General features: G+C 44.8%; 1 protein-coding gene across 1 annotated transcript; it reads right to left on the bottom strand.

The window, feature by feature from the left end:
- Positions 1-2,706: 2,706 nt before the first annotated feature.
- On the bottom strand, positions 2,707-16,225 carry MASP2 (MBL associated serine protease 2). The gene is given in 9 exon segments (XM_075113931.1): positions 2,707-2,893; positions 3,304-3,428; positions 4,132-4,155; positions 4,158-4,209; positions 5,894-6,012; positions 13,666-13,797; positions 14,048-14,225; positions 15,615-15,834; positions 16,128-16,225. Coding segments are annotated over 9 exon segments (981 nt in total). The 5' UTR covers positions 16,205-16,225; the 3' UTR covers positions 2,707-2,839.
- Between the last annotated feature and the right edge of the window lie 827 nt (positions 16,226-17,052).

Genomic DNA, 17,052 nt, shown 5'->3' with positions numbered 1-17,052 from the left:
AAATAAACTACTCTTGAAAACATACTGAAGTGTTTGGAGTCTTGTTTTTTTTCAGAGAGATTTCATTTTCAGTTGTATTATTCTAGAAGGAAATACTAATGATAGAATGCGGGATGCAAGAAAGGAAGTTTATATAATTATAAGGGCATATCGTCAAAACAGGTTTTTATAACGTTGCTTCTAATTTGAGAACCTGTTCTCAGCTGAACATGTACTGAAGTTATAAATCTGAAGCGAAAGCTTTTTATAAAACAATTCGGGAAACGGTGGTTTTTGCAGCTGACGACGGGGTGTAGAGCTGTCCCTGCGGCGCTGGGTACAGCAGGTACCCGCGGGTGCGTGGCGGCGTGCAGCCGGGTGCGTAAATGCGCCCCAAACGCGGTGTGCGGCTGGTGCTGCCGGGAGGCCTCAACCGGCGCCAAGAGGCGAGGGAGCGGCGCGAGGCGCCTTGCTCTGCCTGCCCTTGCTGGACGTGCGTGCAGAAGCCACAGCCTTACAAGAATCCACAGCACCACATAGGAGAAAACAAAATGCACCTTAAGTACAGAGTAACGCCTTCTTTAGGCAGAGGGCAATTTCGTAAATCTAAAGGTCTTTTAGCAGCTGCTGGGACAGAAAACAGAAGTTAATATTGTGTTTGGGTACTTGAGGCTTTTTTTTAATCTAACAGAACTGTTAAGCCTAATACAACACTAAATCCTTTATGTGAAGTATTCTATTTCTATTCTAAGTACTTAAATACTGTAGCTATTAATGTAATCTAAGTAATAGGAGGTAGGAATTAAATACAAGTTTTTTTAGAATTATTTAGAATACTGTTTTTTCCAATGCAAGGGCTGGAAGTGGTGACCCCAGTACAGAGCCCCTGCAGCCCTGCAGTTCGAAGCTCGGGCCAATGCCAATGCCGAGGCGCTGGCCGGCCTGAGCATCCAAGAGCACCGGCAGTCCTGCTGCCCTCAGTGCCTGCACGTGGTGCCTTGTCTGTCACCAGGCAGGGTTTGCCATTGAACGGTTTATTTGCCTACACGTCCCTACGTTCGGTCTGGCTGAGGGCTGCCCACGCGGTCGCAGCAGCAGAACAGAAGAGCGCCTTGTCTCAGTTCTACCCGATTGTTTGCTCTCATCTGAAATCCATCTTCTTTTCCCAGTAAGCAAAGGGGTGTGATACTGGTACTAACTGAGACTTCATGCTTCGGTCTAACCGATGCAGCATCGTCATCAAAGTTGACAAGATCATTTTTATAACCTTCACGAATAAAAATGTTTTCTGCCAGGGCTTCTTCATAGCAGAGCGAGCAGTTGTTCAAAAATCCCCAATTTAACCCTCAAAGCTGAGGGGTTTCTTTGATCAGCTACGCCATGAGCAACTGTTAGGACCCAGCTGTCGTACCAAAGCGACCCACCTCTTAATCCTCTTGCTCTGTAATTAACAGCACTTGCCAGGGAAATTCTCCGGGCTTGGCTCTCCTTCCCGCAGCTCTGCGCGCCACAGTTCCACAGGCTGCAAAACAATGAATGCAGCAGTAAATGTTACACATTTTAAGATTTGGACACTGAATTATTAGGCTTGTATGGATTAAATTAAGTTAATGATTCTAAATGTAATTCCTAGATTGTTTTGGAATGGTAAAATTGCTGGCAAATGAATATTTGATTCAGAGTACGATTTTCATTAGTATTACAAACAGCCTTTGGAAAAGTTCTGTAATCAAGAGAGACAGTTTTGCTTAGGAATTTGGGCACAGAGAAGTGTTTGTTCTGCATGTAAATGAAGGTAATGGATATTCTAATCTAAGGGATAATAGGCACAATTACGCTTTTTACATTGTAAACTATTTCTCCCAAAACTCAGGCTTGAAGCTTGAGTAATTTCACAGAGTAACCGAGCAGCACAAGCATTTAAAATAAAAAAAAGAAAAACTCCCCAGCCCCGTACGCTGCAGTGAGGACATGCAGGGGCTTTTTCCCCTCACAAATACTTCTGGAGTGTGGTTCAATTTTCTTGTCAGAAACAATGCCAAGTAATTTAAAAGCAACAACAATGCAGTGATTTATGAAACTGCATTGTCCAAAAGCGAGCTGGAATAAACTGAAAGTTCAGCTTTTTACTCTCTTGAAGGGGAACTGAATGGCGTATCCGGCATTAATCTGCAATGCTGGCAGCAACAGGGAGCCTCAGGCAAGACCAAGGCATGCTAAAATAGCAAACAATTTAACAGCTCAATATAAGGTCAGTATTAGTAACTACAGGGCGTGCCAGTCCCGCTGTGTGGTTATCGTAACAGTTTTCGTTTTGTTTTTGTTCCTCCCTGTTGAACAACATCTGCAGCACTTGCCATTTTGAAAATCAGAGTAAAATAAAGGTGGTAATCTGATAGTCAGATTTTTAAAATGAACATTCTACAATGAGGTGGTTCTGCCTCATCAACGTAAAGGTCCTGAAGGAAAATCCAAGAAAGCCTTGCTATTATACCTGCTGCTCAACTCTTTACATAAGCATCGGCGTTGCTTAGCTGAGTAACTTGTTAACAGCGCAGCGCCTGTAGCTCACTGCAGGCTGGTATTTAAGAAGCAGCGTCACAGGATGGAGCTTAGTAGCCCCTTCGTTACAGGGAACAGTCTGCAGTTCCAACTCAGGTGCACGTAAATGCATTGCTTCAAGCCAGCGGTGGCCGTCGGTACTGACCTCCGCGCAGTCCGCCTCGCGGTCTGTAGCAAAGCCTGGCCGCAGACCAGCGACCGTCAGTACGAGCCCAGAGCTTGGGATTGATTTTGCAGCAACGGCTAATTCCAGCTATCGGGTCCGTTCATGCAGTACCTGGGTCACAGACAGGAGGGGTTATTTCTCCTTTGGCATTTTTCCAGTGTTCACCACCACTGTATGTGTATTTACCTGCATCTCACAGGGACAGCAAAAATAAGAACAAGTGAATAGAATAGCTGGGCATCGGCTTAAAGCGCCACAGAAGCGACACTCCACAGGCACTGGCAGACGTCATAGTCCACGTCACTTACCCCCTCTGGCTCTTTGCAGGGTCTAATACTATTAAACGCCACTAACGGGAATGGTAAGACTGTGCTAAGCTCCCAGCTGTTACTGAATCGAGCCTACCCAGGGTCCCTTTCCGTATGCTTAGGTGCACATCCCTAAAAACGCAAATCCTGCTTCCCAAAGTTACCAGCCTCCGTACTGTGTTTCAGAAAGGTTCTGCTGACCTTTACAGGCACGCCTGTGTAGGTCGGGGTGCTCACTCTGCACCATCAGAACCAAGAACCACTCTTTATCTGATGTTTGGGACCTACCGTTGTTATTAGCCTGAAGGCATCACACTGGTACTGATTTTCAGCGTTGGAGGTGGTTTCCTCAGGCCCCGTAACATATATAAGGGCACGGCTGGCTGGGTCTGCAGGCTGACCACAGCCAACGGCTAAAGCGGTTCAAAAATACATAAAAAAAAAAAAAAAAGTTAGTGCACTGAAAAAGTCAACCTAATCAAGCAGGACGCAACTGTGATGTGCAGGGAGTGGTACAAGGCCTCTTCACTGGAGAGAACAGCAACACCGGTGAAGGCTCTGTGCTGACAGCTGGGCCAGCAGACATTAATAACACTGCACTTGAGTACTGAGAGCTGGAAAGGGTTTAGTAGATTCTGTGGCTTCCTCAGAAAATTTGCGCTCCCATCCGTTCGATTAAGCAAGACTCGCACTGCACGCCGTGTACACATGCATTAATGAACACGGACTAATCAAAGATAAATTGTGCCAGTATGTCTGAGTACAGGTGCTGTGTTTTTTTCCTGTGATGATGATGATGCCTTTGCTAGTTACACGAAACTGCTGGGAGGTCGTCCTCTATTTCAAAGGACACTACCACAGTTTTTTTCTTTTTTTTTTTTTTTTAATTTTAAATAACCATCAGTGGTCTTTAGAGGTTTTAAAGAATGGCAGAAATTGAAACATCTTCCAACTCACAAACACAAAATGCACTTTGACAAGAAATGGAATAGTTACCAAACAAAAGAAAATGTTTCTCATATTGCAACTTCTATCACTGCCTTTACAGCACCAATGTTCTAAATATAAATATTTACACAGAAATTTTCAAATTCGATAATATTAGCACTGACTTACTGATGCACTTTGCCATTGGTTTTTCCAAGAAGCATCCTTTCGACATTCCACTACAAAAGACTCCACAACATTTTAATTCTGCAAGAAGCATGAATAGAAATAAAAGGTCAAATTAATTCCACAGCAAACAGGGCTAATTACAGAAAAACAATAATCAGTCACACATTTGCTCATTCATAAGGGAAAAACAATAACTAGATTTTTTTTTTGCTTGAAGTGTCTTTACTAAGTGTACTGCTTTTCTGCCCTTCTTTCAGAGTGGGAAGAGGTAAATAACTCCTATACCATCATCATAGATACCTAAGCGTGGTGCTGATAAAAGCTGCAGTGGATGACTGTGAACGTGAGGGAGGGGTACCCCTTCCGGAATCTGGAGGCTAACTTGCATTTGTGGTGTGTTCCACCTCTTACATCCGCCTTGTCACCAGCAAGGACAGCACACAGTGCTGCTCAGTGCATTTCAAGGACAACACAGGACGTGGCCTTTGTTTATTTACTTCCATGCACACCCAGCTTTCCTACTATTTGCAGTTCAGCTCTAACCCTCACATCAGTTCAGTTATTCCAGGTTTCTACACAAACAGTAAATGTGCACAACTATCAAATCAGATAGATTATAAAATAACTGTTGAGGTAAGCCTGTGCCTTCCTGTGCTGGTTTTAGCTGGGCCAGAGCTCATTTCCTCCACAGAAGCTGGTATGGGGCTGTGGTTTGGATTTGTGCTGGCAACAGCGCCGATAGCCCAGGGATGGTTCCGTTCCCGCTGAGCAGGGCTTGCGCAGAGCCAAGGCCTTTCCTGCCCCTCACCCCACCCCAGCAGCGAGGGGCTGGGGGGCACAAGGGGCTGGGAGGGGACACGGCCGGGACAGTGACCCCAACCGACCCCAGGGCTGTCCCACACCGCACGGCGCCATGCCCAGCACACGGAGCTGGGGGAAGGAGGGGGAAGGGGGGACGCTGGCAGCGATGGCGTTTGCCTTCCCCAGTCACTGCTACACGCCATGGAGCCCTGCTGTGCTGGGGGTGGCTGAGCACCTGCCTGCCCACGGGGAGGGGTGAAGGAACTCCTTGGCTTGCTGTGCTGGTGCACGTGGCCTTTGCTTTCCCTGTTCAACTGGCTTTATCTCAACCCAGGAGTTTTCTCACTTTTACTCTTCCGAATCTCTGCCCCATCCCACTGTGGGGGGAGCGAGCCAGCGAGTGGCCGTGTGGGGCTGCGCTGTCGGCTTGGGTTAAACCATGACACTTGCTAAAACACAATCACCTAACTGTGATTTTAAAATTTTGCTGTAAGCATACACGGACTAGAGTATTTTCCAAAACTGCCTGCTGGGAAGCAGGATGTTATTAAGAACTAGGTCTGAAATGCGGCGTTCAGCAGGAATGCCCAAGTATTCCAGTTTTAACTTCCCCAGAGAGATGCAGTAACAAATGAAAGAACGTTAAAAATTCTCGCTACACCGATCTTGTGAAATCTTTCGTAAAATCATTCTTTTCTTCCAACATAATTACAAGCGAATCTCTAGGCAGCAGTGTTCAAAGAGCATCAGCATGGGCATACATACACACAGGCATAGGCAGAAATGTAAATCTTTGGGGAGGATATCAAAGAGAGGACAATTGCTAACAAATTCAGTGTACTGAATACACCTCATTATTACAGTATGTGAGCAACAGAAATTGTTAATGAGAAAAGCACTTACGTGTTTAATCCCTGAGAAATTAAGTCTAATAGGGCCGACAGAGCCATGGTTCGCCTACCTCAAGTCGCACATATCCGATGCCACAACAGAGAGCACAGGGGTCAGCCAGAAAGTCCTCTGCTTGCACTGGTGCGGTGTGACCATGGGGTGGTGCTTCAGGACTAGGACATGGCAAACCTGCAGATGATCAGAAAACGGAATATTCCCCTTAAAAACGAATTTGTTACTTACCGCTAAAGGCTCTGAGGGGAAAAACACCCTTTCTCTGCCCTTTCCTTACACTGTTTCACTCACATTGACAGAGCCCTACCATTACTGTGGATAAAAGGAAAAACTGTGACTGGCTTACCATGATACTCTTGCATCAAAGGTGTGCAGGGGCCGGTGCGGAGCCAGGCCACACTGACAGGACTAGGCCAGTATGTCCGTGGCCTAAACACTCACCTCGTAACTCTTGACGAGCTAGGAAAATTGTTCCCTAAAAGAAAATCATATGCCTAGACCCGAGTTGAACTGTAAGAGCAGCTGGAATTCTGGAGTTCTCTTAAAATGTTACTTCAGAGCTATGTCATTTGGTAGGTACGCTACTGGAAAATAAGCGTGACGGCACTGTTGCAAAGCACCTCTATTTGGTCGCTATTCAGGTATTTCCAGAATGAAGTTCTGGGAATAGTTTGGATTTGAGAACTGAACAGAGGTCTCCTGCCCACCTGCTGCTATGTATTTCATCTTCCAACAAGTGCTCCTGAGATATCCGTTATGAAAGTAACATTCACAACACTCACTAGCCTGTGTCTCAATATTTGCAGGCAAAGACTTTCCACAGAATGGGCCAAATTACTTTTTGGGTGTTTTAACCTGAAAAGAATAGAGAAGGCAGACCAACTGCCTTTACTTCTTTCCCTATGAGGCTTATGGAAGAACAAACTGATTTTAATACAATGACTCCCTGAACTTGAATGGTCCTTTCTTGCAAAGTTTAAAAAACCAGGCAGGCAGTTAGAGTGACAGCTCATCGATCTGGAAACTCAGAGAGTGCCTTTTCTCCAGGCATCCTAAGTGCTACAGAATGCCTGGGAAGCAGTCACTGGGCCCATTTTATAGATAAACAAACTGAATGCAAAAGATTGTAAGACAGTTTCAGAGCCACTTATGGACCTACCTATGAAATGAAGCTAGTCTCACACATTTCACCAGCCGGGGTTTGGCACTGTTGAGAACATGCCCCACCTGCCCCGCGCGGTGGCAGGACCAGGGCACGAGCAGCATCCAGCTCTCCTACCTCAGAAGTGGTGCAGGGAGGGACACCTGGAGAGCACCACTTAAACAGCCGCAGGGCTGGAGGTCAGAAATAAGCGTTATAGCTGGAAGCTCATCAGAAACATTCTGAGGTGTTAAACTTGCAGCTTGTCTGCTGCACCGGAGTGTGTAGAGTGGTAGGATAGCTATCAGCTCCTCAATTCCAGAAGCCTCTGAATGCAGCTCTTTCTTTTTAATGCCTTTGTTACCAGACATTTAGAATGTAATTGTATTCTCTGAGCAAAACCAGCTGTGCCTGTTGCCGACACAATTGGAGCCACAAATGCTCCCTGCTGAAGAGAAGCAAGAAGGAACAGCCACAAGTGCCCCGAGGATCTCTGCTTGTTGACAGGATCTGATCGCTGTGAAGTGGTGCTTTGATCAGCTGGGAACAAAGGCTTTATGATGTGCTGCAAAAGCTGCATGAGCAATCCTTTAATTGATGAGGAATGCTGGACTGGCTGATAACACCGGGCATATTTTTGCACTACTGTGACACCGAATTAATTGTAAGAGGGAAATTGTTTGACTTTGAATTGTATCCTCAAACACACCATGCTAACCTCCACCAACAAAAGTGCCATTATCCAGTCATTAATTACAGATTATCATCCAAAACAGACCATGCAGTTTAAGGTTGTCATTTTAATGGAAGGGGACCGAGTTGTGAATGAGAAAATGAACATTATTTTCCCTCAACTAACCAGGGATTTTATTAGCCAAGATTCTAAGCTCCTGTGCATTTCATTCAGAGAATGAAACCTGCTTCCTCCCTATACCTATGCGACAGCCCTACTTGCTGCTACAGGAAGTATTTGGATACAAGCGTTTCTTGGAAAGGAAAGCAGGAATGGGTGAAAGGATAATCTGTTTGGTTTGTTTGTGCGGCGCTCAGCACAACTACAATACCACAACACAAGTGATGATGTGCATGGGTCCCAAGTGTTTCTTGTAGCACAAGCTGTAAATTCAGACCAATCTTTCTCTGTCCATCTTCCCAGAAAGTTATGAGCAGCCACTTTTATTTGACATAAACTTATCCATCACTACAGTGACTGAGCATCTGTGTGTGCTCTACTCCCAACTCATTGTCCTAGGTTTTCAAACACAGCTGACAAATACACAGAGTAAACCAGTTAATAAATACCTAGAAAGGCCTGCTCTGTTAAAACTGAGCAGTCTCCTAATTTTTAAATCCTGTTTGAAATGCTGCTTTTCGTCCAAATAAGCAGAGAAAGCTCAACTAATTCACCTGGAGGTACTGGCTGCCTCTAAACCTAGCCTAACAGCATGCTGCTTTGCACCAGCAGAAATCTGTTGAGCTACAATGGGAATGAAACCTTTTCCTTTCATGCTATACTTGTAGAGGATTATCAGCAAGTGGGTTTTTTCCTTAATTGTTATTACCTCATTCTTCCCAGCTAAATGCATGTTTCTGCAATTCCACTGATTGTGCCTCCAACTACGGAGGCATTTGATGGCTATGTAAGAACAAAGCTTGTTTTCCAGCACACTCTCCTGAGCTGCTGCAGGTGCTGCTTACAATACTGCTAGTGACACTGTCTCTCCCCAGGCTTTAAGGTCCCACTCTAATGCTTCCTTCCACCTGCTGCGAGCCCGGGTTAAGAAACACCCCAAAGCCTACTTGATACGCAGCTTCAGCAGTACACTGCTCACAGCCATGTAAATGCAAAAAAAACTGCTTCTCTTAAAAACTGAAATTTCGTCATGCTGCCAATATCTGTCCCAGCTCTACAGCCCCTACAGGAGTAGTCTGGAGGCAATTATAGGAGGAGATAGGAATGAAAATATTACATCCTTTGGTGTGAAAAAAAGACACAGCATGAAATCTTACCCCAAGCATACAAGCCACAATATAATGAGTACTATCTTTACACCCATAAGTCCCTACTGAAATAATTAGTAAGCCAGAATCAAAAATCTTCTGCTAGTTCTGCATCAGAATCCTTTCCTATTACCTACAAAACCATTTCTCCCTGGGCATGGATTCTACTATGTAAAGAAGGGATACTCAGATCGGTAAGGTTAAATTCTCTCTTACAAGAACCTCAGAGCTAGAAGACAGCAACATCTTGGCTTCTGTTTACTGTAACAGTCATGTAATCTTCCTTCCTTAAAGTATGTTTAACGGAATGCTATTGGACCAAAGCTTAGCATGAAAACACATAAGAGAGAAATGGTGGAGAAAAGACCACTGTGTGGTAACACACACAAACACACACACACATATGCACATAGAGACAGCAAAACACTGCATATAACCAACACTATAGTTTGTGGTGGCTGTTCACTTTCTCTAGTAATAAAAGGGCAAAGGGACACATGATGAAATTAAAGGCCAAAACCCACAAATCTGAAACAAAAACAGGATTAAGAAATAGCATAATTAATCCATGCAACGTGCTGTCATATGACTTTTAAGGCAAACTTTTATATGCTAGTGCCATAAGTTCAGCTTAAGCTAAGTAGCATACAGGCAACACAGGATCTATTGCACAGGATTATGCTCCTGTATGGGAGTGTATTTTAAAATCACTTACTGAACTGTATCTTCTACTGAAGCATAAGATGCTGGCCAGTATCAAAGGCAGGAGGTTGGACTTGAGGGATCCTTAGCCCCTCTACTTTAGCAATGCCTATTCCAGAATTGCTCTGAGCTGCCCAGGTGCTAGACAAGAGGCTCTCCAGGGCAGCGATTGCTCTGTGTTCATGTAGCAAGAAACAGCACCATGCCTCTGCACAGAGCTGGGATCCCCATACGCTGTTATAGTACAAATAAGAACAGTGCCCCACTAATACCCTAGTAATTCAGAAAACTGGCCTTCACCTTGTTTTGAAGGACTAACGAAGGAGAAAGACAGAGACTAATAGTTCTTCATGTTTTATTATGTCTGTCTCCTTTAAACTCAGCTTCCTAATTTTGACATGAGATTTTCATAATACGGTTTGGAAAAATGTGAGTCATCACCAATAAATTCTCTTGACTTGTGCTCACTTGAGTAGCCAAAACTAGCTGACCCAACAGAAGACGCTCTGCTAGTCCAAGGGAATTTGCAGCTTGGAGATGAAAAGGCTTAGACAGGACCTTACTTTTCTCCTAGTATCTCCTGGATGTGGCCACTGGGAGTTCCCTTTGTCAGGGCAGTATTTTTTTCCATAAGTCTGCAAGCAAGAAAGTCCTAAACTAGTCAGCGCAAGAAGGATCAAGTAATTTTTTTAACATCTGCCAGCAGAAACGCTGTCGCTTGACTTCTCAGTCCAAGCTTTAGAGCTGTCCAGAGAGTGCTTAATTATACTTAGGCCAATCTTATATTAGCATTACAGTGAGCTGTTTACCAGAGGCTGAACTCTGAAAAATGACCCCCTAAAAACTTGCAAGTCCATTGTCATTGGCTCATTAGGTCTCCAATGAAAGGTGGGTCATAAACTGTATCACTGAGCCATGACAAAATGTCAGGCTGCTTTGATCACAATTCACTGTGACCATGAAACAGCTTCTGAACAAGATTAAATACAGCAGAAGTAAGCCTTGGTAACTGCTTGCACAGCCATTCTACCCCCAGATCAGTTCTCTGCAGTTTCTACCTTCTACAACACTTACTATGCATCTTCCCTGTAAGTCAAGGCAGTGATGTTACCTCCCGTTTTGCAGGTGGATGTTCAGAGCTGGTACCAAGTGACTTGCCCAAGATAACACAGAAGTCTGCACATGCAGTAACCTGAAACTAGTCAAGTGTCTCATCTAAAAGACACTTTGTCCCTCCCATGCTCACTTGGAAAAGGGTTCCTCCCGTTTACTCCAGGCACTAAAGAGCAGAGATGGGGTTGGAGAAACTGAGCCTCATAAATTGCAATTAAAAGCAATCTCTGCTAAATTGCAGAAATAAGGAAATACTGGTTGACTAATGGTCCTTAGTTTCTTGAGCTTTTTAAACAAAGTATTGTTTTGCCTTCAGCAGTTCACCTACAGCTGCTCAGCTCTGACTTGTTAAACTCTAGTAATAATCATGTTTCCTCCGCAGAGTTGGGCACCTGTAGTCACTGACAAGTGCAGCACACAGCATTTGCCCTACATGTTTCAAGAAGATGGTCGCTGCCCAAAGAGGGTATAGTCTAAAAGGACAACAAATGGATATTAATATATTAATGTGGAGCTGTGAGAGGTACTGTGAGACACCGACAGTATCAATCAATGCCACAAGAAACTGTGCTGAAGAATAACATTCCTTGCATTGCATCTGTCGTGGGGAAGGCATTGTTGCCTTCCTTTGTATGAAGGTGAGACATGTAAGCTGCCCTGTGACATTCATATTTCCTTATCAAACTCCTGGAACTCTGAGGCTTTGCTCACCAGAACACATTTCAGCCATAAGGCTAGATCCCCAATGGGAGATATGGCCAGAGTCACAAAATTTGGATTAAAAAAAAAAAAAAATTCAAACCTTTCCAAATAGTGAATAAGCTCTGAATAGAAGTAGTTTCAATCTACAAGTCTGGGTGCAGACAAAAGCATATTGGAAAGGAATATTACGGAACAAATGTGTGGTTCTGGTCTTGTTGCAGTTTAAGAACTGTGGAAGGTCAAGCTGGACAAGAAATGCAAGAGTCTTCAGGTAGCTGTGATGCTCAGGGGCCTTTCACAATGGCTTCTCTCTTATCAGCTCCTGCCTTATCTACCTTCTTCTTTCCATACTGACACATGGGAAATGCAAGAAAATGAATGCCCCAGAGGCTGCTGTCAGCTTTCAACAAGGAACAGCCTCTTTATTGTCTGCAGGAGGCAGGTCTGAAAGGCAAGGAACCAAGACATACAAAGTCACAGAGCAAGAGAAGCCTGCAGCCCTTGGGTGGACCACAACAGGCAGGTCAGGAGGGAGGGCAAACCAGCTCTTCCCAGCACATCTGTCTCCAACTCTGCCTAAGCGAGGAGAAGCTTAATTATTTCACGCTGGAAAATAAAGGAGAAGAAAAAGAGCCTGTCAATATTAGCCTGCTCAGACAGGAGCCCAAAAATCAAAGGGGCAGCTTTTGCCCTCATCTCATGAAAGTGATCCACAGAGACCATTGCTTTGCATCCCAGCCCAGTGGCTGGAGCAGCTTCAGCGCTTGCATCTAAAGGCCTCTGAAATGTGAACAGGTTCCAGCACATCAGCTGCACCACAGTAATTCCCAATGCGCACGTCTCCACCCATCAGGGTAGCCCAGCCCTTCAGTGTTGTTGAGAAGCTCCCTCTGCTAGTGTTATGTTCAAGAAGGGGGGCATAAGTGTGCACACATGAATGGTCAATGCAAAGCTGCTAGTCTGTTAGTTCACAGCTATTCATTTTGCACCTTCACATTAAGACCAGGCACGCACTTTATAGTGTAAGTAAATCCATATTCTTGTGCTAAAAGCCATCACTTTAGGAAGGGAAGGTTGAATTAATAGGTCTGTTCCAATACACTGGAGATAGGAGGAGTTTGAATCTTGAATCAGACCCAGGCAGACATGGCTGGTGGGAGTTTGTAATAGGCTGGAGTTGGAAGCTAAATGTCAAGGTGGCCTTAAGCACTGGAAGTTAGATCCAATTCTGCATTTCAGTACCGGGGAGCTCAAAGAAACTACCTTCCCATCTATGACAATGTTTAGTGAGCAGTATGCATGCTGGTTCTTTCCAGACAGGATTCAGCTCCAAGTGGGCAAATCTGCACCCACAAAGGATGAATCTGACACCACGTGTAAGCACACGTTTCACTGCAAAGTGAATCCTGAGGTGCCGATCACTGCTGCTGATTCAGACAGACTCTTCACTGCCTGACAACACATAAGCTTTCCTTAGTTGTGAACTGAGAAGCGGAGCCAGGCAGACGTCAGCTAGGTAAACCTCATGCTGTATGCCCTTCTGAACAAGAGGTCTGTGCCTGGCCTTGTCTCCCATTTAATAACTGGATCACTGTATCTGGTGTCGTTGATATGCGGACTGTGCTGCTGCTTGGTCTGTGTCCTTCCAGGGAGAGTAAGCAAACTATTTGTCCATTAGACTTCACAGCTCAATTGTTAGTTTTTCCAACACATTTACTACCTCAGGTCCAGAATACTCAGTATCTCATTACCCAGAGAGCAAGTTACACTCTGTTTTGCAAGGCTGGGGCAGCCATGAAGAGTGAAAGTATCTGCAGTGGCCAGTGTAAGACAAGTTTCTTGCTTCTCCATTCAATCTTTCTAAAGCTGAACACAGGTGGATGCTGCCTAAGGAGTCATCAAAACCAACTGCCAGTGCACCATTTTACTGCGACACAATACTGCTGTCCCTAATGGCAGTAATTAGCCCACAGCCACTCTGCAAACCAGGGCGTCTGCTCACAGCCCTGACTAACCCCCTGTACCTTCTTCCAGCTGCACCAGGTGCACAGGGAATACTGAAAACAGCAACAAAAAAACCACAGCTTTCATCTTGATGCTAGTTTCAGGACTGGATTTAAGTGAATGTTGTAGGTAGGGAAGTATCTCCTCATCTAGCAAGACCTCACCTGTGCATGTCCTCTTGTTTTCATGCAGTGTGTAGCCAATCCGACAGCTGCAATAGTAGCCCCCCACGTAGTTGTGACAGTGGTGATTGCACAGGGGTTCACCATCAAACAGCTGTTTGCACTCATCGATATCTAATAGATCAAGCACAGAATTAGGCAACCGACACCCTTCAACAACACTTTGTCTTAGTCTGAGCCACTCTGTATTTTGTGAGGGTGGCTTGTTGGCCCTTGGTTGCTGTGCCCTTTTGCATCTGCCTCTGTCCAATGAGACTGCCTTCTCCCACCTCACATCAGCAGCCACAGCCTATGAGAGCACAGGGAAGCACCAACCCCACCATTGCTGTGTCTCTTCCATCTACAAGAGAGGCTGGTCTCTTACCTTCAGCAGCATAAAAGGCCTCAAAGCCTGTGAATGCTTTCTCATTGGAGTAGTCAGACCGAAACACTACCATGAGGTTGTTGTCAGCAGAGATGTATGTCTTGTTGCCCGGAGCCTCCTCAGTGTCTGTGCTATCCTTTCCACACAGCGTGGCCAAGGTCCTCCCACCAGAGCTCAGCTGCAAAATGGGCAGACAAATCTACCAGATGAGAACAGAGCTTTGTTCTTCCCAACCTGCAGCCATGGCTTGGAAACCATGTGTTTAATGTTGTGAGAAAGGAGGTTTGGGTACTTTCAAAAGGTGCTTCTGGAAGTCAGTCCAGATCCAGGGACAGACAAGAGAAGATTTCCCCTATTCTCTGTGACTTAAGCCCATAATTTGGTCTCTCTTTTTTCTTTCAGAGGCCCACATAAAGCTGTGAGGCCAGTCTGGGATATCAGCACCATGCTTTGTTTATAATACTTTTGTTAACTTGACACTCTCAGTGACAATCAGATCTTGGTAAACCCAGAGACAGCTAGGGTAAAAAGGTTTCATACACTGACAAATTCAAATGTATAGTAAAAGGTCTCTCTAAACTAGTGACTCACTTGCTCTATGATTCACTTCTTACAGTTGCAGCTCTCCATTTATCTTGTGTTTTAATAGAAGATAGATGTTCTATAGGGTTCATGTTGTACATGGTTGTGATAGAACTGTGCACTATGGACCTACCAGAAATGACAACTCTGTCCTGCTGAAAGGAAATTACATGAAGAACAACAGAGATTTGGGGAATGGGAGCAGCTTGCCATATAAAACCATGGAAATGAGATTTTCCTAAATGGGAACAAGGCTGCCTGATTTGGTTCCATCCGATTTCAAAAGTACTGTTGATGCATTGGTTTTGCATACTCCCTGTGTAAACAGCTCTCTCTTTAATGTATATCAGGCCTAACCAAACAACAAAATGAGTGCAGAGGTAGCATGGCCTCAAATCAGGGCCAGGGCTGCCTAGAGTAGAGCACAGGCTAGCACATGGAGCAAAACCCTTCAGGGACACCACTGATCCCCCAAACACTTCCCAAAGACAGTATCTTTGTTTCTTTTCCTGAGGTTGTTTCTCACATTAGCTAGCAAACACACCATAGCAAGTGTTGCAAGTGCAGGTTAGAAGAGCTGACAGTATCTTGTTTAGACTATCACTTACACTTTCACGGTCTCCCATTATACTCTGAGTGAAGTATTACTTGTTAATTTAAAACACACACTGTAGCTTCAGCAAAATGAAGTTCAAATGTTGTTTTGGGCAAAAATTCAAGCCTTTTCCTTCATGAGAGGGGAATATCAGAACTTTCTGAACACAAATAACTGAAGTTTCAGATGCTTCAACACAACAACCCATTCTACTTCCTGGTCCCATGGGCCTCAATAAACACATCATTTAGAAATCAGCTGAGCCTGAACTTTACTAGCAGACCAGAAGCAAGAGCTTACAACAGTTATCTTGGTCTTGTATGTGTCCAAGATCACATATACATATTTTGTAACAACTTTGCCTGCAACATCACTCTGCCCTACACATACCTTCACATAATCATATTCACACAGGTAGGACAGCTCCACGTTGAAATGCGTGAAGTAGATGCGGACAAAATATCCCTTGGGGACAGTAATATTCCAGGTTCTCTCCTTGTGATTTGGGTAGACATTTGGGAAGTTTGGGGATGTGATCCTCCCATACATTTTCTGCAGCACAATGCTGCTGCTTACTCCACTGTAAAGCACAGCTAGCAAGACAAACAGCCTGTGTCAAAGGAACAGAGATTAATGGAGAAAGAGTGAGCATCAACTCAGATCATACCCCAAAGGCCACACATCCAAGTTGACAGTCTTGGTAAAATCACAGATATCTCGGCACTAGCTGAAATCTTCATGCCCAACAACTTTCTCACTTGACAATGGAAAAAATCAGGAGGTATCAGTGGAGTCATAGTGTGGTAACAGCTAAACAAGATGAGAATCACACTCGTGCCTTCTAAGGCCTGCACTAAGTCAAGTAGCCAGAGGAGGTGGGGAGGTCCCTGAGACTGCACTTACCTCATAGTGCTGCTCTCCTGTCTGAGCCTGCTCTGCTCTGAGCCCTGGGGAAGGAACCTCTTCTGATGTATTTGCATTTGGGGGTGGATGTATTTATTGTGTGTGCTCTGCTGTGTTTGTCTGGATATTGAACTCTGATGTTTATCTCCCTTCCACCCCCTTCAGCCTGCTGAGTTCTGGGAACAGCAATTACTAAAAGCCAGGCTTGGGTTCAGCACATGAGGCCTCAGTCAATGACAGGGAGATGCAGACAGAGATGGAGTGGATGGATTAGGAATGCTGCAGGCTCTTGGAGGGAGCCATAGTATCGCAGCTCTGCAGGAAGGCAGGCGGTGAGAGGAGGTACAGAGTGGCTCCAGACAGTATCTGCATGGGGGAGAGAGGGGAACTCGTCTCTTTCCCTCTAACCAACTGATCTGCAATTACTATTAATGCAAACAGCATGTTACTGGAAGTGCAGTTTCTTCCCTTGTCAGAGCAGGAAGGTGTTGAAAGCAAAATAATGGGGCACATTAAAGGATTTCACTATAACGACTGAGTCTGGTTAGATGGTCTGTGTAATGGGACAGGAATACTCAGGCAACACAACACTACAGCACACACAGGCACAAGTTTAAGAGATGCTGAAGTCTTCCAGTTCTCAGCTACATATTTTAATCCAGTGCAAGTTTGTATTGACTAAGATCTGCTCCATGCCTTGTTTATACCCATGGATTGCTTTTTATCCTGTCCACCTTGGAACTCCAATAAGGCATACTTAATAAACCACGTCTTTTGAACCTGGCTTGCTACAGAAACTAGACAAAATTCCTCTGTGCTCACATCTGCCTGTCTAACCCAGCTTACCAACTTTAAAAGCCCAATGGACAATTTCTACCAAATTTAGCAGAAGAGAAGCAGTTCCGAGGGTATCAGTGCAATGGAA

Source organism: Phalacrocorax aristotelis, chromosome 19 (genome assembly GCF_949628215.1).
Source record: "Phalacrocorax aristotelis chromosome 19, bGulAri2.1, whole genome shotgun sequence".
Taxonomy (NCBI): Eukaryota; Metazoa; Chordata; class Aves; order Suliformes; family Phalacrocoracidae; genus Phalacrocorax; species Phalacrocorax aristotelis.
This window is presented reverse-complemented; position numbering and strand designations above follow the sequence as displayed.